The sequence below is a fragment of the Aphelocoma coerulescens genome, chromosome 7 (genome assembly GCF_041296385.1).
Source record: "Aphelocoma coerulescens isolate FSJ_1873_10779 chromosome 7, UR_Acoe_1.0, whole genome shotgun sequence".
Taxonomy (NCBI): Eukaryota; Metazoa; Chordata; class Aves; order Passeriformes; family Corvidae; genus Aphelocoma; species Aphelocoma coerulescens.
The window spans coordinates 2,935,618-2,959,495 of NC_091021.1; the positions used below are offsets into that span (position 1 = coordinate 2,935,618).

Sequence of the window (23,878 nt, forward strand, 5' to 3'; positions counted from 1 at the left end):
GAAGCTTGTTTTTCTTCAGTGACATTTTTTCCTAGATCCCTGAAATCAGCAGACCACAGTTTTAAAAACAGGAGATGAGAACAGGCTGATCACTTAAAATGGTGCAATTATAGTTCATTTCATTATGGCTAATTATAATTGGTGTCTTTGTACTTAATGCTCACCTTCACATTATTATTTTAGGGTCTTAACAGTAGAAATTGAAGCAGTGATGAGTAGAACTTACAGCTCTTCTCCAAGGTTTATTTTCCTGGAGTGCCTTAACTTGAGAGGTGTTCAGTATGTGAGCTAAGACTATACCAAACCAATTTTGTCAAATGGATAAATTGGTCTAATTTTAGTTCACTTTTTTTTTTCTTTTTGGTGTTTAAAACCCTTTCTAGTCCTTTTGTAGGCTCTTCAGGCCTATTCTCAATGAATTAACTTTCAGCCAAGGAGAGGGCCCTCCTTAATGTGATGGGATAAAGTGATTCTTCTTTATCTTACCGGAGCGGGGAGGAAGGTTTGATTAGTTCGCTGTGGTTACTTAAGTGTTTTACTTTAGCTAAGCTAAGTAAAATGTGAACATGACAAATGTGTTCAAATGTTACTTGGGACACCATGAAATATGTAGCATGAAGCCTCACAGAAGTGACTGATGTCTTGCTGCTGTCTTAGCAGTAGAATTAACTCAGTTTTGTGTCTTAATATCCCTTGTGTGTTGGAGAGTTAATCTACTGGAATAAAAACAGAGCTTGCATTGAACAGCCTGCTTAGAGCAGTAGTTTCGAAATTTAGCATGATACTCAATTGTGCCAGATGAAATATATTTTAAAGTTGTGCAGTAATGACTAACAGCAGGTCCAAAGGCAGGTAAGACCCACTGGTCTGTGGAGGGATGTAGGATATGTCTGGAAGCAAATACAGCTGGTTCCTGAGGGACCTCAGTGGGTGAGGTACAACCCTATCCAAAGAGCTGAGACTTTGCAGTTTTGGATTTAGATATCAGATATTCACAAACCCATCAAGTGCATCTCATTCCAAGTGCCTTTCAGGCTATGTTTTTGTCCTTTCATGTTAACTCATAGTGCATTAAGAAATAGCTCTATATAACAGGAAGCAGCCACGTATCTTTTGGACCAAGCAAAAACAGATAAGGGCTTCCTCTTTTGGCAGAAAGTAATCCTGGGATTTCCTAATTCCTTGGCAAATTTTTTTTTTTTTTTTTGAAATCTCTGAGATTTAATAGTTGTGGCACTTCATTTGTCCACAACTTCATTGAAGTTTTCACTGACTGGGAGAGATACAAACTACAGACGAAAAATATTATATGGACCAGTGGACCTATTAATTGTCCTACTGGTCCTGTTAATTTTTTAAAGTTAATCTCCTACACATAACTAATTTTTATTTTTATGGCTTTTTAAAACGTGCTTGAATTCTGTCTTTTTTCCTTGCTTCACAGCAAGCCAAGTGATTTGAAAAATTAGATCTCTGCATTTGCAATTTCACAGTACTTCCTAAATGCTTTCACTCAAATGGGCTGCCTTTCCAGTTCTTCATGCACAGTAAGTTCAGCATTAGTAAAAACTGTCATCTTGCTCTATTTTTTTAGGTGTAGTTGTGAGTCTGACTGAACAAACCTGTGGGAATGCTTGGGGGTGGGTAGACCATGGTCCTCAATCATGAATGGCACAGGGACAAAAATGATTATAACCCGCAGTCATTCCAGGAGGCATTGGACCCATGAGTCTGATATCTTTTTGTCTGCTTGTTCTGAGTCAAGATAGTGCAGGTCTTTGCTGTCTAAGTGCAAGACACTGGTAGCTGTGGTCCTAATAAAGCAGTGGTTGGATTTGCCTAGGTAAGTGGACTCGAATCTTCTCGAATCTTCTTCAAGACAGTATGTTGAACTTGCTGCTGACAGCAGGTTAATTAAAACCCTGGCTCTATTTGGATATCTCAGATGGTCTTCCTGGCTACACAGATTAGGTTTTCTCCCCTCTGTCAGGTTCAGGAAAGGTTTCTATTTAGCACATTCTCAAAATCCAGGTGCTGCCTGGAGAGCCCTGAGCCACTCAGATTTCCAGGTGGGAGTGAGTGGCTACTGCACTGAGACCTGGCTGCAGGATTTCCATTCAATACTGAACTCTTTTGTGGGGCTGGGGCAAAACTTGGTTTATGGAGCAGCTTAAAACTCCTGATTACAAAGAATTACAAAGTATTATCTCGTGGAAAGTCATACTCAGAAGATTTGGTTGAGTTGCTCTTCACTGGGCTCATCTTTGTTCTCAGCACAGCCATCCTAGTCTTGGATTGGATTTCTTCCAGCTGTAACAGTCCTCTGCTGACTATTCAGTACCTTGATGGCTAATAGATGGCTGCTTGCACCCAAGGGTACATCTGACTCTTGAATGTTTTAAAAAAGCTTCCAGAAAGCCCACTTGCATTCTGGTAGAAAGAAGGATGCCTTGGAGACCTTGTATTCCAGCTTAAGCACCTCACTGATTTCTCTCTAGCAGAAACAGTTGTGTCTGCCTGCTGAGTGTGGAACTCATCATGTGCACTGGACCCTTTCCCAACAAACCCAGATTTGTAGGAGGAGCACACAGAGTTATTGGTATTTCTGAAAACACTCTTTGTGTGTTAGGGTGGACGAAATGTGCATGTCTAATTTGGTTTTGCATATTGGATTAAAATTCATCTTTTACTCGGAACAAGGTGGATGATTTCCCTTGTTCAGCTGGTTTGGATAAAGATGGATGTGGGCACCATTGGCCTAAAGCTTCTGTTTCCCATTCCTCTGCCTTACTTAAAAACTACAAATACAGTTTTTATCCTTTCTCTTTGAAAAGTAAATTACAACACTATCCTACTTAAAAATCTGTTGTTAGGTTGTGTTCCTTGTACTTTTTTTTTATGTAAACCCTCTTTTCCCCTGTTTCAGCTACATTTGCTCACTCTCCTTAAGCTCAACAATCTGCTTAGTTGCAAATATTCAAAACTTTTAAACCGTCTCTTGTGCTGGTGTTCCTTTTTCAGACCTCAGCTCCCAAGTTTGTCACAACTTAACTGTGCCACCTTAGCATGCTATAAATAGCCCTTCATTCTTCAATGCTGCCTAATGATGGGACAGCATATCACAATGGTCTAGTAAGAAGCAACTGAAACAAGCTTAAAACTGTAAGAAAAAATTGCAAGTGAATACAGAAGGGGTAGCTGGAGCTCTTATTTATACAGTTTAATTGGCAAAAGATTTTCTATATTTAACTGGGATGGTCTATATATTTATCTATGGTAAATATTCATGAGGTTTTTTTCCAACAGTCAAGAATCTCACTGTGCCTTTGGAGGGAAAAGCAGTCCCAAATCTCTACTACTGACATGCAGTGATTTCCTCCCTCTGCTTAGCTCTCAGTGAAAGGTCAGCCAACTAGCCTCAAAGTGATTTTTAGTGTGTGTGATTATATATATATATATATCTCCCCTCTCTGGATGCATTGTTCAAAGGAACTTTATCTTGCAGCAGTTTGAGTCGAATGTTGGCCTTATTTCAAGGAAGGGCAAGAGCCACCCTGATGATGCATGACAAAGCAGGAACAGCATGACAATATTTAATGGGCTGCAACTCCCAGGACTGGGCAGAGATTTAACCAATTATCTTTTAGTCTGCAGAGTTTTTCTGTCTTATCCCTGCACCATGCTCATTAGTAGCATGGAAGAGCTTGGGATTTGTAATAGTGTAAAATACCATCCTGGACTCTTCTGTGGGGGATTTTTGTGGATTGTTGTTTTCCTAAGGGGCTGTGCTAGTGAGCAGTGCTCAGCCAGTGGCACAGAAGGGTGCTGAGGTCAGACATCCCTTTCAGCTTAGTGCTGGCCAAAGCCCCCCAGTTAAGTCAGAGTGGAGACTTAATAATTTGAGCTTCTCTTTGGGCTGGATTGGGTTATGGCCTCATGTGGAATTACCTGTAAAGCTTCCTGGATTCCTACTTTGCACAGGAATTCGTGGCTGAGTGAGCGCTCTTCAAAGCTGCAGTGGTTTTGTGACCTCTTTAAATGTTTCATTGTTTGATGACTAAGCTTGCCAGATTTCAGACACTGAGTCAGGGCTTTGTTCTCGGTGACAAGCTTCCCCTCCATAACGAGCTCTTATTGTGCCTTTGGAGAGCCAGAGCTAAGTGTGTTGGGGAGAAGAGGATCAGCTGCAACAGCCATTAATCTCAAAAAGGGCAAAGCAAGCAGAATATTCCCCAGAGTGCTGGTAGAAGCTCCTGTTTGCTGATGGCAATTATACCTGTTCTGCAATTTCAGGCTTCCCTCCCCTCACTACTGTCCTGCAGCAGCAAAGTTGTGTGAAGAAGGAATTGAAGCCATGGCTGAGCTTGATGTGTTTATAGCAAATCACCTCTGTCTGAGGAGTGCTAAAAGAGGAAATCAGTCTTGAAGCACAACTAATAACTATGAGGTGCCACATACAATCAATAGTTTTCGACAGAATTGGCAAACTGACTAAAATCTGACTGAATTGGCTATAATGTGCTGTTGTGTGGAACAGCACACTGAGGGAAAATGAGATGCATACTCAGATTTTGGAAGTGCAGGGGAGCCGGGGTTCCCAAGTAGGAAGCAGATAGCTTTTTCTGTAAAAGCACAGCCACATCAAGCTCCCATGTTTAATACACTACGGAGAATCTTCTGACATGTCTTTTATGCCAAACGGATAAGCCAAAAATACATTTTTTGGTTACATGACTGCAATGAAAGATTAAAACTGAAATTTCTGGGTCTTGCAAATGATATCAAAGTGCATCTTGAAACAGTTTAACAAGGATGTGGTTTATTTAACTGAACATTCTGCTCTGAACATCCCTTACTCCTCAGCTGAATGCAACAGCTTGTAATTCTGTATCCATCTGTCTTGGATGCAATTCTTACTTTAAGCTTTGTGCTTTTAGCTGAAATTACATATTAATAAGAAAGTGGGAGGGAAAGCTACCCAACTAATATGCATGGTTAGTTAAGAATCAAGTCACATTTTATTTACTTAAACCCATCTGTGCTTGTTTTGCCAGTAATATATTTGGTCTGCGGCCTGTGGACTATGCAGAAAGTGAAAAGATGAAATCTGTGCTAATGTCACCAGTGAAGAATGAATCATTTTCACTTAACCAGCCCTCTGAGGTAAATGTCTGTGTGGGTTTGTTTTTGTGTTTTGCTTTTTAACAAAAAAAACAGGCCATGTGTTCTTCGTTGAAGTATTGAAGGCTTGGCTGTAAGTACGGTACGTCACCTGCTTTACAGGGAGATTTAAAATAGGCTGGGAAACTGTCTTGGACAGTATTTCTAGGATGTATGTGGAGCACTGACAAGCTATGAAGTTCTGTGTTAGAGCTTTATCTGGGAAAACAAAGGATATTTCTTGTAATGTGGTTTTATTATAGGAGAACAAGCCTGTGCTATTCCTCAAGTATCACTGCTTGAACTTTACTATTGGTGTTGTTTTTCTGCATACCTAAATTTGTTCTACTTACCAAACTGTCTGCAAGCAGCAGCAGTCTTTGTTCCAGGTGCTTTTTGTGTCCCCTTAAAAGGCTGTTCTACCATCGTCCTTTGTCCAACAATGAAAGTACCAGCTCAGCAGCTGAAAATAACTTTTGGGAGATTGTTTTGGGTTTGGTTTTTTTTTTTCCTCCTCTTTTGGACAAAGACTTCTCAGGACTTGTATCCAGAATCAGGTACTCAGACCTAACAAGTTACTGCATTATGAAATGCTTTGTGCTTCCTAATGAATGAGGATTAAGCTGACATGGTTGATAGAAGCAGCCCTAATCTACTCCAGCCTATGTAGCCTGCTATAATCCCTCCTCATTGAGGGCACAATATACCCAGTGGCCAAAAGTAAACTGTTGCAGCTAAACCAGGACTAATGTGGCTGTTCCTCCTACCTGTAGCAAATGTGAGATGTAGCTCTTCTGTGTCAAACCATTTTGGTATTTGCATTTGCTTTGGGGTGAGAGTGTGTGCCAGGGGATGGCTGCTGGCTCACTTGGATGATTTGATCCAGAGCCTGAGGCTGTTGGGTAACTGGATCCTAAAGATGTCTGTGCTATGGAATCTGGAGTATTTAGGAAAATCCAGGAGCTAAAGTATCCTACCCTTGTGAGCATAAAGCTCCTCTTACTTTGCATTAGTACTATCTGCATCAAAAACCCCACTTAAGCATTCATTGCTTACAGGGCAGAGTATTAGGGATCTTGACTAAAAGGAAATGCAGATATTAATTATAAAGGTTGCTCAATACCATATCTGTTGTTAATACTTTGCTAGAAGTAGGTGGTTTTACTACTTAATTAGGAAATTTTTTCTCTTTCAACACTGCAGTCTGCCAAGCTGTATACATGGTGTTCAGCCAGCTCTATGTGTGCACCTCAGTGTATTTAGAAAGCACCAGAAAGGGCAAGGGAGGAAAAACTGATCCCTGAGGTGTTTTGGTACCTTGCATAAGCTAAATGAAGTACCTCTAATGTGAAGCTTTTTTCCTGTGGAGCTGATTTGTTACAGGGAGATTTATTCATGGACCCTGTCCACTAAGCTTGCCATGAATTGTGTTTCAAAATGCTTATTCTTGAAAAAGAAAGCTGTCCAGTAAGTAAGTTGCTTTCCTTATGTTCCCAAACATTCAGCTTATTGCAGAATTTTCTGTTCACGCAGGCACTGAGCTCCAGCCAGCCAAGAAATGGACCTCTTGGTGTACTGGGGAGCAATCTTAGTGCAGAGCAGCAGAAATTGCTGAACAAATTAGCAACAGTCCTGAAGGCCCAGAGGTGCACTGAATTTAACAGCAGAGGTATGGAGTCTTGTTGAAATGTCTCTGTCCAAATATAAGTAATTACAGTTCTGCACTTTATCCGTTAAGATACTACCTGCAACAGGGTTTTTTATCACTCCTGGGAAGTGCAGTTTCTGAAATCCCTGAGTTGTAGCTATAGTGGAGTGATGGTGTGTTTTGCATGTAAACACATATAAAGCTTGTCTGTCTACTAAGTTTCTGGGGGAGCCACAGTTTGGCAGTTTATTGTCTGTTATTTAAAATCCCAAAGGCTCCTCAGAGACCTCTTTTCTTTACACCTCTTTTACCAACTTTAAGGTCTTTGCTCTGTGTGAGACATCCTGTAAAGTTTATACTCTCCAGAAGTGAGCCTTGGGCAAATGGTGCCTTGAGAAAAGAGCATGGCATTGACTAAAAGTTGACATGTCTTCTCACATGCTACCCTCCTTCAGACTTTGTTCTTCATTAAATTGGTGAAGCCAGACTATGGGGTTTGGTTGAGTTCTTTTCCCCTCTTTGAGAACAGGAACATTATCTTAATCCCTCGTTAGTTTTTCTTTGGAGTGCTTGGGAACAAAATGCTAAGGTAATTTCCCCCTACCATCTTTCACTTCTGGGTTACTACTCCAGAATTTTAAGTGGAGTTGTGTTAGCTCATCTGAAGATTTAAGTGTTAGCGTAGAACTATAAAACCATCCCTTTTTCACAGCAAGTGTATGTTGAAACCCACAAAATTTCTAATAGCTCTTCTACTAACTCAGATCATAGTGTCAAAAATCACCTACTTGCGCTGGAAAGAGTGGCTGATAAATTATTATAGTCTGGTTATTCTTTAAATAATGATTGATTGCTTTTCAGCCAGGCATGGTCCTGATTTTCCTGTGCTTTTAGTCTTACTGATGTAATCTTTCTCCTAGTAACTCATCTTGTTATCCCCGAAGTTCCGATGCCAAGTACTGTCAAATGCATGATGGCTGTTCTGACTGGATGTTGGGTCCTCAAGTTTGAGTGTAAGTATAAAATATGTGGGATTCCTTGGGGTTTTTAACCAGAAATTGTAGATGGGATTCCAAGGAAACTTTTTTTTTTTTTTAAACTGCCCTAATATCAATGCTATCTTAACACAAAGTGCAAGGGATTGTTTTCAAATCTCGTGAACAGCCAGAAATTTAACTGAATGTATTTAATTAAATGTAGCTACTACTTCCTTGGTAAATGAGTGCATTTCATTGTTAGGTGTGTTGGATAGGTCACAGTCTAAGTATCAGTAGGGAGTGAATTTCTTCCTTGCTACGTTAAGACTGATTTGGAAGATTATGGAAGGTATGCTGGGAGACAAGGAAAGATTTTATTGAATTCTAGGATTTGTTATGAGCAGTTTGCATTGAAATTGAGAGGAGACTTTGGCTTGTTTGGGATATATGCTCCAGGCCTGTAGGAAGTAAGCTTATGTTTACATACAAGCAGAGATCTATTGAAGGTTGTAACTTCTAACCCAAGTTAGTATGCAAGTCATCTTTCATGCAGTCTGTAATTAATGTTTATAACAGTGCATGCTTTTTTATACAGCTGTTCTGTGGACTTAGACCCTAAATTTTGATTTTTTAATTTATTCTTTCGGATGTATTTCTTAGTATGTGCTTTCACAGTAGTTGCAAAACCCATCTTCTTCCCCTTGACCTTTATGGCTAAGTCCCTTTAGCTAATAAGTACACTACAAATGAGTTAATTACCCGTGGAAAACTCACAGACAGATTTCATCCCAGTTTTCCACTGTGTGACTAAACATCAGAACATAAGGATTCTTTAATGATCTGGGTTTTCTGCTCACTAATGTTCACGAAGACACTGTGCAAAGCCTCAGAAGGTGCAAACTAAAGCACAGCATCAGGTTGAACACTGGACTCAGGGTGTTCATTTGGCTTCCAGACAGTTTGTTCCATGCTGGTTTTTTTAAGACTGAATACAGTGTTTCTGTGGTGAATCCCTTGGCAGGTGCTTGGCTTCACTCAGCCCAGAAGGTTTGCATGTGTTCTCTCCTACATGCTGCCTTTATTTCATTTCATCTCCCTGCTAGTCAGATGCTTAGAAAACTTCTGAGTGGAAGGGAGATTTCATTAGTGAGACCTGAATTTAAATCTTCATGGAAGAACTTTTATGTTTAGAAGTGATTGGAAAAGAAAAAAAGAATTAATGAAATAGTCTGGGGGTTATTCAGGGAATATTTTTATGGGTTTTTTTCGCAGCTGTGTTTTATTTTATGTTGTTGGTACTGATTAGTACAATCCTGACTGCTAATGCTCCCAGCTTAGTAAGCAACATACTACTTAAAAGCGAGTGATTCTCCTCCCTAGTGGGAAATGTTAGCAATAACTCATGGGGTCTGATGCAGCTAAGTGCCTATAATTAACAGCACCACTCCATCTGTTCCCACCAGTCTGTTATCAGTCTTCTTCAGAGTCATTACAAGTTAAAGATTGTTATAACAAATAATGGGACTCCTGCTGATGGAACATTTGTCTAGGAAAAAGAGGTCCTTGCTTTTCTTTTCCATTTCCATTTATCGTGGCTTTTTGACTTCAATTTGGATAAGTTTCCTTAAATGTGATGCAAATAAACTTCCAGAAGTATGTGCATGTTCTGGTTATATAATAAATTTAAGAAGTTGTTTACGGTTCACTGTTCTAAACCATTCACTTAAAGTGAATTCATGTTGAAAAAATTCACTAAAATATTTGAAAAAACAAAGCTCAGTGAGGCACTTAATGAAATGCTGACTATGCATAAATGAGTGTGAATTTTTTTTTTACTACAAGGTAAACTGCATTTGACTGTTATCCCTAAAGTTGTATTTATAGCCTACACATTATACCACTTCTTAAAGAAACATCACAAGCTTGCAAAAACAGTATTTCATTTGAGAGTCTCTTATGTTAACTCTTTTGTTACAGCAGGCTGGGAATCTGTTTCTCTCATAAAAAGCAGTTTTCTTCTCTTGGATGATTCTAGGATACTCCTGTTTCCATGTGTCTGTACACACAGCTACAGCATCCATTAGTATTGGTAGAAAGGTAATGTGGAATTTTCCAGCAGAGTTTGAGCTGAGTCTTGGAGAGCCAAGATTCAAGTACATATCCTCAGTTTTGGGGTTCCCTTTTGTCTTCAGGTGGGAGATTAGGATGAAAGGATGTCATCACTGAGCAATAGTAGATCTTCACAGAAGAAAAATTGCATGTTACCAGTTGCTTTTCCACCTTTTCTGTAAATGACACAGTGTCAGCAGTGCATCCACTTCCCAGGCACCAGAGAATTGAATTGAGGCAGTGTTGTCACTGTGCTCCTTGCCCTTGGCCATATCTTTCACTGGTTTCATTATTTTATTGCCTTTATTATTTCTGGGATGGTAATAGGGCACGAAGTGGCGAGTCATTATCCTTCTGCGAGTGGGCTGAGACAAAGATTCAAGTACCACTGTATTTCCTCTAAGCTTTATGTGGAGCATAGAACAGTGTAATTAAAACCAGCAGAAGTCTTTAATAGCTTTTCAGCTTGCTTTTTTCTTAAAAGTTACTGTCATCTGTTAAAGCAGGGAATGAAAAATGATCTCGGTAACGATATGCATTGAAACAAGCTTGTGTCAGTCCTGGCAGTGAAGTGTCTGGCAGAATTCTAAGCATCTGATTGCTCATTCCTTCCTCTGCTTTGCTTACCTGGAGCAGCAATGATTCAGCTCTGATCATTATAAGGAGGCAGAAAAAACTGCTTTTCCTGTAAGGACTCGCAACTACAGGGAGTTGACTGGAAGAGCTAGAGGACTGCATGACTGACATTTCAAGGTGAAAACATCTTTTTGAATTTTCTGTGCCCATCCTTGTTTAGGCTGTTAGAGCAGAGGAGTGCAAAGCTGCTTGAGCTGACTGCTCCTCAGGCTGGACTGTCTCTCTTTCATGCATAAAGATCTTGTAGGTAACTGGCTGATTCTCAGCAAAGCCCTCCCTCCTTAAAACACCCCAAATTTTTGATCACTGGAGTTTACGTTCTTTTTGCACTTGGAAACTTACTTCAGCTGCCTCCTGCAAAAGGACTCATAGCTCTGAGAGGCTTTAGAACTCTCCAAAGTGCAGGCTCTGGTTGTCTTGGGTGTGCAGCTGAGGGCAGTGCTTCAAACCAGCAGGGGCTGAACTTCTGCACTCCCACAGTGTCTGCACCTGCTGGAAAGGAGCTCACAGTTTTACACTGTGCTGGGGTTTGCAGAGGAGAAAATGGGCGTGAGAATATCTTGAATGTGGTGTCTGCTGAGATTGGAAATAGGTTGGTTTGAAATAAGGTCTAGAAGAAAAGGAAAGCTTGGTGTTTCCAAAGCTCCCTCCATTCTGTGTCATCCAGGTACTCAGTTTTTCATATTTGTGGCAGTCCTTTGTTCTAGCTCACTTCTGGTTTGGAGAAAACATTGCATTATGGAAGCCCTTTGTAAGGAAGAGGATGGGAAATACAACCTCATTCATTAAAAAGCCTGTGATGGGATCCAGAGGATGAGCACTCCTGGTGGAATTTAACCTGCCCTTAGGATGGGCTACCTTCAGACACTTTGATCACTCTAGGAAACAGCTGTGGCCAGTAGGGTTTCTTTCCAAAGAAAATATGACACCTGAGGCTTCAAGAGAAGGAATGATTTTCATATCACATGCTCCCAGCTTCTGGGAATGTTTCAGGACTTCCTAAGCATCTGTTCCATTGTGTTCAATAAATGTCACCTGGATTAACTTGTAAACTACCATTCTTAAGTAGATTCACTTCAGTCTCTGCAGATCTTGTGTCATTTCCATGTGATGAAAAAACAGGCTGCTTTTGTTTCACCAATGAGATCTTTACCTCATGCCATGAAAATCTGTGAATCTGAAGTCACTCTATAAGCATGTAAGAGATAGTATAAAAATTCTTTCCTGTGCTGTAGCAGAGGCCAATAATGCTGTTTATGAAAACAAATTGAAGCCAGCCATGCCAAATTCCCCTAAAGCTTTCTCTCAGTCCAGATTTCTTCCTTCTCTAGGAAAACAAAATCTTTACTTAATTTGCATGTAAGTTTTAAAACCCCCAATGCAGACTGAGCTAAGGAAGTATCAGTTGCAGACTCTACTAGATCTTGGACGTGTAGTATTTCATCTTCTTTGTTGCTATCATGTATTCCTAAATTACCTTCAGCCATTTTAAGGGATTTTTGGGACTAACCTCTGCTCTTTGCTTTATTAATGCAAATCCAACAAAACTCCACTAAGGCTAATTGAGTTACTGAGAGATACCCCTGGGTATCTGTGGGTGATTACAACTTGTTCTTGGCAACCAGGTTCTTTTTGTACTTCATTCTCTTCAAATTGTTTTTGCTGATGCAGTTAGTTTCATTACAAACCAATAAGACTTACATGAATAAGGATTAGAGGGCTCTGATCTTAAATTTTGCAAATAATGATTTCTTTTATTTCCAGTACTAGCAGCTGCACTTGTATCAAAGGTCAATTAGAGTGGACACCCTGTTAACCTGCTTGCTCCTTAGATCTGGAAGGTGAGAAGGCAGGGGCAGCTGCTCAGTGAGGTAATAAGGATCAGTGTAAGTAGGGATGCTTTACTGATCTTGTTAATGAGGGGGAAAAATGAGCGGTGCTCTGCTTGCCAAGTGTGGTGGCACCAAGCTAAATGAGGACGCATTAAGCTAAAACTTCTTTCTGCCACGTTTTCTAGGGACTTTAATGCAGGCCTGGGTTTTGCTAAAATTTGGTGCAAATGACCTTGTTTATACGTAAAACTTGCAAGTTTGAAATCAGCTCTTCAAGAGGCTCTGAGGCTTGTGATGTTCTGTATTTCTAGGGCAGAACTCTGCATGACCCCTGTGCCCATGGGATCTGGCCCCACAATGGTGTTGTGTCAGGCCAGCTTCATTCATCAGTGCTTGCACACTGAAGTTGGCACTGCAAGGCAGCTCTAGTCCATGAGAATTGAAATGCCATTTGCCTTCATACAAGTCCTGCCCTTTATTGATCCAACTACTGAGATTAAACTAAAGGGCCATTAACACATGGTTGTAATAATCACCCTCTTCTCTTCAAGGAAGAGAACGTGGATAAACCTGAACAACCTCACATTTAGATGGTCCAAACTTATCGGCAGTAGTATTAGGGAATAAGTCAAGATTGGCTGAGACCCTGTGCAAGTTGAATTGGTCTTATTTTAGAACAGAACAGACTCGATTTTTAGTCAGGCTTGCTGGTCAAGAAAGCACAGACTGCAAATGTGTGGAGGAAAAGAACACAACCCTAATCTCCACCTCCTCCTAAAACTACAGGTGTCTTCTCAAAAGACAGTTAGGTTCCCTTCCATTTTAGGAGACCTTCTTTAGGGCTGTCCTTGTCCTTCTGAGATTCAGTCCTGTTCTGAACATTTTTTTGCATAAGTACTTAAGGTGTCCATCTCAGTTTCAGAAGGGAGATGGTGTCCTGATCATTTTTTAAATTAGGATAATAGCAATTATTTTTCAGTCCATTCATTTGACCAGTGCCTTGGCATCAAGTCCTCACTGGTGGCTTTTCAATATAGTGTTAAAGAAATGAGTCTGATCTCAGGACTTTTGGGAGTCAATTAAACATGGCTTCTATTTGAAATCAAAGGGAGATTTTTACTTAAGTGATATAATGTCAAAAGAGCTTCTGGAAAAGTCCCTGTAGAAGTAGCAGACTGATACACCTGTGGGTAAAGTATGGAGTTTTATTTCCTTTTATACATTATCTTAATCAGTATGATACTCAGTTGGGTGAAGAGACCATTAAAAGGGAACTGTCTTGTTATCCAGCCACTTATACACATTAGCAGCTTTAAAGTGAATAATGCCTGCTGAAGGAAGTGACCTGGGCTATACTGAATGGACTCAGCTTAGCACTCAGTTTTCACAGAAACTAAAATCCCTAGCAGTGGAAAAAAAAAAAACAGGTTGGAATGGCCTGCAGTGTGTTCTAATCTTCTGTTTGTATCCCTGCTCTCAAGTGTGAAATTGGGATATTATTGTTTTAAGCACAAGATCATTTTGTGGTGGTCGATACCATCTCCTGGAAGAATGGTAAAACTTGGCAATTCCTGCTGCTTCCAAATGACACCATAACACAGCCAGAGCTGATTATGCTGTCTTTGAGAACCTCACTTGTCCTATTTCATCCATTAGGATTCACTGCACCTGAAAATGATAATGGAGATTTAGAGACCTAGAAGCAAGTGGTGGCTTGACACTACATTTTGTGTGGAGAGGGGGGAAAACAAACAGGAAAATAATCTTTTGTTAAAACAAATGAATAATGAATTAGGTAGAAAAACAGCTTAAGCCCTCTCTCATTTTATCTCAAATATGAGAACAGGGGCATGTTTCCCTTTTGTTTCTTTTTTTGTTATGATATTTGACTTCTTTAATGCAAACTTTGTAGCATGCAGGAGTAGTTGAACAGAAAGGAGCCACTTGGCAACAAATCAGTCTGAACAAAATCTGCAGTCAAAGGACATACTGGTATCCATCACTTAGAGTATTTTGCTTTCCTTCCTCTAGTCAGGAATCCTTCCTCCATGGATAGATAATCCTTGACTGTTCACCTCAGTGTTGTAAGCACCTTCCCCAAACACTGCTTGCTACTGCATCAGTTTTTCTGGCCCATGTGTCAGAGCAAATTCTCCTTCTAGATCTTGTGTGAAAAGTATGTTCATTAATTGAAAACGTACTATTTTTCCATCACCAAAAAACCCCAGAGAGTCTGTTGCTCCATGAAGGGGTGTGTGTGTGTGTGTGTGTGTGTAGGCCTAACAGTGTAGCCTTTTAAAATATTTATGTCAAGGGAAAATACCTGGGCACTGAGAATGCATGCTCTTGGGTTTTTATGCAATGTGGAAAACATAGCTTTTGTGTCACAAACCTGTTAAGACACAGATTTGGCCTGTTTCTAGCTGAGAAAGGAAAGTTAAAATTAATGAGAATGCTGATCATGCAGACACTTGGCTGTTTGCATGCTTCCAGTTTCTCCAGGAAACAGATGTCTGTCTTGTGATTCTTGTGGGCACAGTGAAAACAGGACACAGGTGGATGAGTCTCTCTTCTGGCCCTGTTGGAGGATTATAATTACGTGTGACAAGGAACTTTGGGGCTTTCAGGCACCTTGGAGGACCTGGCAGTGTGAAATGGACTGATGTATGTATGTGAAGCAGACCTCACTGATTTTGCATTCTATGACATCAACACTCCACTAACATTAGTCACTTCCCTGACTTCATTTTTTTTTTTTTCCAGGCAAGCAGCAATTCAAAAAGACATTGTAGTCTTTTGTATTCATTCAATCTTTTATTACTTTTGTATCACATTTGCTTCATTTACTGATGCTGGCACTGGATGCTCAATTTGTGATGTACTTACTGTATAAAAACCTCATCTCTGTAGTGAAAGTCCTTGAAATCGAGCTTTTGATGGTGGATTGAAATAAAGCATGCTCTTAATGAAAGGACAGTTCTATTCTTGAGATTAAATGAGACTTCTTCCTTTATTGTAAGTGGCATCCATTAATATCTGTATTTCCTTGGAGGGAAAGGATAGCAGTGTAAGTTAGAGGCACATGGACGCAGGAAGTCTTGTTGAATTGTGGTGATTTAAAATAAATAAATAAAATGTGAAATAGCTTTTAGATTTATTTTTGAGTTATGAGTACTGAAATTAAGTTATCAGTATTCATAGCTGTTATCAATAATGAATATGTGAGTTGCCTTTCTGGAAAATCCATGACTAGGTTTGCCCTTCTAGTTCATGTTAATTTTCCTTGAAGGAATGAACAAGTGCAAATAATCAATCTGATACTTGTACAGGGAGGGAGATATTTGCTGCAATATTCAGCCAGTAGTAATTTTCTGTAGGGGTTTATCTTTTTTGATGTAAGCACTTTGAAGGACTCCTACTACCCAAAATGTGAATTCCCATTGCATTTTGTGAGTTTGTATGAACTGACAGCAAATTACTGAGAGTTTCTTTCAAGATCTCTCTGGATTAGATATTCCTGTCCATTGGCTACTTACTGCCATGGCATCCAAGTACCTTTGTCAGTTATATTTCTCTTCATAGCCTTGGACTTCCTTCCTTTTTAGGGTCAATCCCCCACATTTCTCTTTTGATTTTGTTCAGTTTATATTTTTTATGTACTGTGGGTTTCCTATTTTCCCAGTTGCCTGAATTAGAAACACTGTACAAGGAGTGAGGTGCTAGAAAAGTTACAGCCTCAGCCACATTGTAAATCCTTGTGCAACCGTTTTCAAAATCAGCTTTGCAAACTTTTTCCTGGGTAATTCTTATTAATGACTGCAATGTACATGCAGGCAAAATGTTCCATCCTTGAATGGGTGACCACAGCAATTCCTCTCCCCCGAGTGAGGTCAGGCAGTACGCTTTATGGACGTTAGCAATGCATTACCATCAGTGCATTCTCCATTGGAAAAAATAACTGGCCTTAAAACAAGGTAAAAACATGTTGACTCTAAAAGACAATCTCATTATGCAGCAGTGCTAACAGAAATGAATGCCACTGTTAAACCCCAGCATAAATCTCCAGTTCGTGCTGATCCTGGAGACCTTGAAATCCCATCTGATTTGTTATTTGAGGCCGTAGCTGCTCAGAAGCAGCTTTGTGCTTGCCTTGTAATTGCTCTTCATCAGGCAATTGTGTCCATTTCATAACTGCCGTGTTGGCTCTGCATGCTGGCTTTGAGCTTCCCAACGATCAGCAGTTTGACATTTGACATTAAGTGGTTGACCTTTAGAGGGTAAGAGGAAGAGCTAATAATTTCTGGTGTTTATAGCACTGATTTTAGTGCTATATTACTTCTCTCCATCTCACTTTGCATCTTCAGGCACTGTTGTAAATTTTTTCGGGTTTTAAAAGCAAATTGCTAAAGCACACAAGCTTTGGTGCTGTGTGGATGTAATGTCTTGCGCTGTAATAATTTTGTCTTAGCGCAGCTCTTGATTCCCTAAAATGACATGCACGCCTCTCTTGAAGCCTGGGGTCTCTAATTTTTGCCTCCTTATTGTGGTTTTTGTAGGGGTACAAGCCTGTCTGCAGAGCTCTGTTCGAGAACAAGAAGAGAAGTACGAAGTCCAAGGTGGCCCCCAGCGAGGGCGGCTCAACCGGGAGCAGCTGGTGGGTTTTATTGCTCCAGACAGCCTGGATTAATGACCTGGGGCTTGGGCAGCTCTGCCCTTTGCCACACGCAAAGGTGCAGGAGATGTAAAATTTTAATGTGGTCTTGTACAGAAATTTGATTATGTGCAAGGTGATCCAAAGAGCCGTGAACACCCATAAAGCTGTCATTTTTCTCCATTAGTGGAGATGTTGCTGTAACCTTGTCAGGGGAACACTGTATTGCACTCACTGTATTACACCTGATGGCACAGGAAGTGATGTGCTTCTGCCTTCTCTGCTCAGCTTTAGAACACAGTTTGGAAAGTTGAAAGAAAAATGTTTTTATTACTATTTGTTTCCATTTAGGGCCACTTTTATATTTAACTGGGTTCATTCCTGGTTACTTGCTGGATTACACTGGAGAATTTATTAACTTCATTGTAACAGTAGCTGTAAATTTTCCTAACTCATAGTTCAAACCCCATTGTGCTGGAAAGTATTTAAACAGAAGCGAGGATTTACCACATAAACAAGCTTTTCTTGGTTGCATACTTACCCTTAGAACTTTGCATGTTACTGTTCTAGTGTCCAGTGGTGCTTATTTTAAATTGTAGGCGTTTTGTATGCTCTTGATTTTTCCTTTCCACTTTCTTCCTCTCTGTTCAGTTCTGAAGTCCTGTATTTATGCTTGTTTGTTTTTTTTTTTTCCCCCACATAGCTGCCTAAGTTGTTTGATGGATGCTACTTCTATTTTTTGGGATCTTTCAAACATCACCAGAAGAGTGATCTGCTGGAGCTGGTGAAAGCAGCAGGAGGCCAGGTCCTGGTTAGGCAGCCCAAACCAGACAGTGATGTGACACAGACCATCAACACAGTGGCCTACCATGCAGAGCCCACCTCTGACCAGAGGCTCTGCACCCAATATGTCATCTATGACGTGGCTTCCAAGTTCCAGCCGGAGAAGATCCGGCAGGGCAAGGTGTGGATGGCCCCCTCCAGCTGGCTCATAGACTGTGTGATGTCATTTCAGCTCCTGCCTGTGAAGTGAATATCAAATAGCAGCATCTCGAGAGCAAGGCTTTAAAATGGGCTGAATCTTGAGCAGCTGGGACACGCTGGCAAATGCTGCTCTGAAGCTGTGATTTGGATTCAGGAGAGCTTTGAGCATTTAAGTGAGTGACTAAGATAACTGATATGCTGGAATAAATGAATGTACAATGGAGGAGAGGATTGTAAAGTGTGCCTTGGCTTATTTAGTATGTTTTATTTTTGCACCAAACTTAATAAATGCTTAATAAATCCCTGACTTAATAGATCACTGACTTTTTGTAACTGGGATTTTGCAAAATGAAACCTTTTACTTTCTTGATTTGAACCAGCCCTTTGTAGGCAATTGAGCATGACCCCTTTTATGTTGTGTTTAACATCCATGGATAAAGATCTACTGTATTTATCAAGATTTCCCAGGCCAGAATGTGTATTTTTTAAAAAAAGGACTCCATGCATTTGACCCTGTGCCGACATGTCAGGTGATATGTGACATTTATTATAACTTCTTACAACTGAATTTTGCTGGAAATTTTTGGCATGGGATAAGTCTTGGAGAAATCAGAGTTAAATTAATGGCCTGAACTCATCTGGAAGTAGACAATTTGAGAACACTGTATTTAAAAATCTTGGTCCAAAATTTACTTATTTGTAAAACGGTGAATGCTTTACTCACTTCTGTCCTCATTCATGTTTGTAAATGTGTAGCTAGAATTCAGTTCTATTTTCTGAAGGCTTTGAAGCATCAGGTTCCATATTAAATTATTATAATAAATATTTTTGTAAATTTGGATGGTTGCTCTCATGGCTACTTTAAAGAAAAAAAAATAGTGATCACGAAAGAATTAGGCTTCACTTTGCACAGCTAGCTACACTGGATCAATATTTGATTATTTCATATTTATTACAATATTTCTCATAATGGCTCAGAAGTTATTGTCAGAATCTTACTTCCTTACTCTGTGCTCTTGTGTAATGTTTTGTATCTTAGTTTGTGAATTTGTAATTGAAAAATGGTGTCTTGGAATAATACACAATAAGAATGATGGTTGTGGGATAGAACAAAAGTTGTGTGTGTTTGTTTTTGTATTGTTTGTAATAAGGAAAGCTTTGTGTGCAGTAAGTTGGGAGCATCTGTTGCATGAGCTTGGCTGCAGAATAAGTGCATGTCCCATACATATCTCAACAGGTAAATGGAAGTGCTTTTCTGTGAGCTCAGTACAGCTGTGGAGATGGTGTACCACACCCAAGAGCTGCTTTGGCAGAGGAAGAGAGCTGTTTTCTGTAACCATTGCTGCTGGAGGTGCTGTGCTCTGTAGAACTCTTAGAACTGTACACAGCAGGTAGAACAGGTACAGTTTTCAATAGCATCTGCTGGATTTGAGTAGCTGGGGTATCTTGATCTATCACTTATGCTAGACTGAGTGATTGCTCTTCAGTAAATGCAGGGCTCATTAATTAGTGGAACAGCCCCTGGGATAAATGTGGTTTGGAGTTTTGTGCAGATAAACACTGGCAGAGAATGAGGTACCAAGTCGATACCGCATGGGCTTGGGCATTTGTCTTAACAGTTATGGCACATTTTAACTTGGCATTTCACAGTACATCAATCTACCTAATGCAGTGTTCTTTGCAAAAGTAGCAGTGAATCTCTGCAAAATTCTTAAGAATGGAGATTTTCTGCCCTGTATCAGAAAGAAATTCGACCCATCAGTAATGCTGCTCTGTGTCCTAAAGTAGAGGCAGCACTTTTACAGATTTAGCCATTGTTCTTGGCAGATGCAAAGAAACTCAAGTTAGAAAATTGCTATGAATGTTTTGGGTTTTTTTTAAGCCAAAACAGTTTTTCTGAACCTCGTCCGTGTTCCCTTGAATCCAGTTGTGTTATCAAGCAGCATTTCTCTCCAGTCACATTAAGAATCACTCCATATCATACTGAGGAGAGATCCTTACCCAAGATTAACTCTGGCCCATCTGCTTCAGGTCTCTGCAGGAATTCAGAGTGTGATCAGCTTAAGTAGATGTAGCCTTGAAGAGCCTCACAGTAGACTTGGATGCCAGAGATACAGCAGGTGCCAAACACTACTGAAGCACTGCAAGTACACAAAACTTAGAGGTCAGTGACACAGAGGCTGCGTAATTTGCTCTTGCTCATTGTTGAAAGGAGAGGGATAGCACTTGATAAAAGAGCCTTGTAGTAAGCATAGATCAAGTGCCTTAATCCACTGGATGGATTTTGGCTCCTGAAAGCAAGGCTCTAAACTCCTGAGGCATGTGGTCCTGTGGCATGGGTGTAGGGATCGTTTTTCACTGTCTCTTCTAGTCCAAAACCCAGGCAGGGTGCACTAAAGGAAAGTACTAGGAGGCAGGCTGAAAATGGAAGAGGTATTTCAGGAAGTGTGAGAGACTTGTGGCCCTGATGGCCATAGTAGTCTGGCTTAGTCAGAAGCCGTGAGTAGATGAGTTTATCAAAGAAAATCTTTTAAAAGGTAATAAAGAACCTTAGCTGTAACATGTATTTATAGTGGTATTCTCCTGATAACCTGCATATACTTAATGTGCACAGATGATTGGGGCATCTCATAGAAATATATTTTGGGTTGGAAGGGACTTTAAAGATTATCTAGTGGTCATTACCTCATGTGAGGAGATAGAATTCCAAGACTTGCATTCCAGATTATAAATGTTTTTATTGCTCTTGATCAAAAATACTGTGAATCACAGAATGGCTTGGGCTGGGAGGGACCCTAAAGCTCATCTCATCCCACCTCCTGCCATGGGCAGGGACACCTTCCACTATCCCAGGCTGCTCCACGGCCTGTCCAGCCTGGCCTTGGACACTTCAGGGATGGGGCAGCCACAGCTTCTCTGGGCAACCTGTGCCAGGGCTTCATGCCCCTCACAGGCAAGAAGTTCTTCTTCAGGTTAATGATTTTCAAGCATCTTCCCTTGAAAATGATCTGTTACTCATAATTAATTAGTTCATTTGGGACACCTGATAACACCTTCAATAGCAAAGTCTGGGGTTCAGTGACAGCATCAGTTTAATACCGCTAATAGTTAACAGAAGGTAACATTTTTAGTAAATACTGTGAGATCTTTTTGAGTGATGTTTTCAATATTTCTGCAAGTGGTTCAGGGAAACAACAGGCAACCAAGTAGTACCAAGCAGCAGTAGCTGCTTTTGCTCTCAAATCAGAGATGGCATAGCTGGGAGGTGCTGTGGCTCTGTTGTCTCACAGCCCTCTTGTAATGATAACAAGCACAGGAGTGTCCAAAGGTGCATCTCTCTGGTAAAAGAGATGTCAGCAAATGCTGGCACCTACACCGCCTTTAGGGGGATAAAGCCCCTCTCTTATGTGCTGTCCTAAGCTCTTGACCTGAGGTTGAGCCTGACTGGCTCTATTAGGCCCAACATGGTTATCCCTGATCAGCCTGGGCAAGGCTCATGGAAGGAGCGAGTGACTGAAGGGAATTCAAGGAAGGCAATAATTCTAGGCAGGGGATTGAAGCTGGTTCTATTTCCTCCAGAAGTCCAGTGTCTTAAGACCAAACTTACTCTGGAGCAGTTATTTTGTGTGGCAGTCTTCCAGGAGAATTGGGTCTTGGCTAATGAAATTCCTGCACACATTCTGCTCAGGACAAAGCTGTCTGCATGGAAGCTGCAGCCTGGTAGGACTGCACATTGGTGTGGGTTATTTGGGGGAAATGTATAAACACAGGGATCATCTGGTCCCCCTGCCTGTGCTTGCTGTGCTGCTTCCAACTCCTGTGGGCTAGCTTTGCTGCCAGCATGGCAGAGGGAAGGGAAACATCAGCTCTTCACTGCCAGCCCTGTGGTGCTGACAGAGCTGCTGGGCAGGAACTGTTCTGGCCTGGCCTGCCCTGTCCATTGGGTGAACTACCAGCAAAGTCTGGGTAGCAGCATCTTGGCATCTTGTTGAGGTCAAGTCTGTGAAACACAGTAGAACAAAGCTTTTCCTTTCTCCTCCTTAGGCTATTTTGTACCTCAGTGCTGGAAGATCACCTGGAAATGGGGTGGATTTGATGTCACATTCATTGGTATTAATTGGTTTGGTCCCATGACCTTTTTCTGCCATTACTCCCATAAGAAGTTTGATGGAAAGGTTTGAATCTTTGATACCTACGGGGACTGCTTTGTGTTTAGAGAGCCAACAAAGCAGGCTTAAATACCAGCTTAAAAACTACAGCAAGAGGTCTTTGGACAGCCAGATAGTATTGGCTTGGAAATGGGCAGCAGTGTCTCAATGGAACAAATGAAGATTCAGTTGTTTTTAATAGCAGTGCAGCATGTTCTATCTTTTCAGACTTGTTTGATTTAAATTAATGGTAGTTTAACTAGTGTTAAATTGCCCTTAAAAGCAGAAGAACATTTTGTGTGTAATCAGATAGAAGAAGGGGAGGAAGCTTCCCCACCTTTATTTATTTTTTTTCCTTTTTTTCCTACGGAGAAAATACACTTTGTGTGCTTCAATTTAATTCCTGGCAGGAGGTCTGGTCTGATGAAGTAGCAGAGAGCCGTCAGCTCCCGCTGCGTGTGTGAGACCCTGCTGTCGTTCCCTGCTCTGAGATGCTGAGGCCGCGGGGTGGCTGCTGCGCAGGGCTTGTTGTGCAGCAGGAATTGGGATGGCTGGCTCCAGCGGGTGTGGGAAGAGCTCTGCTCCACAGCTGGGAGGAGCTACAGAGCAGCACCGGCCGTGGCTGCCTTACAGTGCCTGCCCTGGGTGTCCAAGGGTGTCCCAAGGGTGTCCCAGAGGCCGGGAGGCTCCTTCCCTGTTGGGCACAGCTGGCAAGCACAGCTCTAGAGTTCTGAGCTCCCTTCGGGGCTGTGCCTGCCCAGTGACGGTCACTGCAGCAGTAGTGGCTCTGCCAGCAGAGCGGTGCTGCCGCGGGGGCTGCACCAGAGCAGGGCTTCCCTCCACAAGCCCCGCAGCTAAACAGGGTACCCAGTGATAAAAGGGTTAAAATGGGGATTAAGAAATGGAATGTGAAGCAGCAGCTAAGCTGGCTGTCTTGCTCAGCTTGCTGAACTGATAAAAATTTACTTATTTCTTCAGCTAGTGTGGGGCTGGGTTAATTTCCTGCTAGTTTGGTGAACTGCTAATTCTCAGAAGAGCCGGACTCTTTGGTGGCGGGAGCAGGGGTGAGGCTGCCTCTTATGCTGGCTCAATTGCAACAGGAAGGCCCCTGAACTGAGGTTTTTGGATTGCCATGCACAACTGTGTGCTTCCCAATCACCTTAGGGGGGTCCCAGTCTCTGCAGGGTTTGTGCTGAGTGCTACTGGCAGCCTGACCAGGGAAATGGTTTTCTCCTGCTCTGCTGGAAGTGTCAGCTTTGAACAGCTGGTGCCAGGAGAAACCCAGATCAGCTATAGTTTGGGTCTAGCTGGAATTCATGGTCTAGCAAAATTTAATTCTGCAGCATAAAAGATCTAAAAGAACGTTTAAAAAAAAAAGTGGGCCTTTTAATTGAATTAAATATTAATATGGATAATGCAATCAATGCTTTATTGATTGCATTAGCCACAATAATGTTTAATTCAATAAGTCTGCAGTGCTGGATCTTTTTCTCCTCTTGTGCAGCAGGGGAATGCCATATGCTCTGCCTGGCTGTGTCCCTCAGGCTTGTTCTAGGAGAGCAGGACATGATAGGATTGGGAGAGGGCAAGGGAGCCAGGCTGTGCTCTGGATTGAACTGCTTTGTGTGCCCTCAGATTGGCTGTGTAAAGCCAGGGTCACCTGCATGGCTGGATTCAAACCAGCTACTCTTAGTGGCATGCATCATTTTTAAAGCCCTCCCACAAACAATATT

At 41.3% G+C, this 23,878-nt stretch overlaps 1 protein-coding gene across 2 annotated transcripts in view; it reads left to right on the forward strand.

Annotated features, from left to right (window-relative positions):
* BARD1 (BRCA1 associated RING domain 1) overlaps positions 1-19,130 on the forward strand; it is a 41,147-nt gene extending 22,017 nt beyond the window's left edge. The window contains exons 7-11 of one of the 2 annotated variants that reach the window (XM_069021762.1): positions 5,055-5,163; positions 6,694-6,829; positions 7,729-7,821; positions 16,919-17,016; positions 17,717-19,130. In XM_069021762.1, the coding sequence (XP_068877863.1) occupies positions 5,055-5,163; positions 6,694-6,829; positions 7,729-7,821; positions 16,919-17,016; positions 17,717-18,046 (766 nt within the window). In that variant the 3' untranslated portion in view covers positions 18,047-19,130. The remainder of the gene's footprint in view (positions 1-5,054; positions 5,164-6,693; positions 6,830-7,728; positions 7,822-16,918; positions 17,017-17,716) is intronic. The other variant, XM_069021763.1, reaches the window with a different exon arrangement.
* Positions 19,131-23,878: the final 4,748 nt, after the last annotated feature.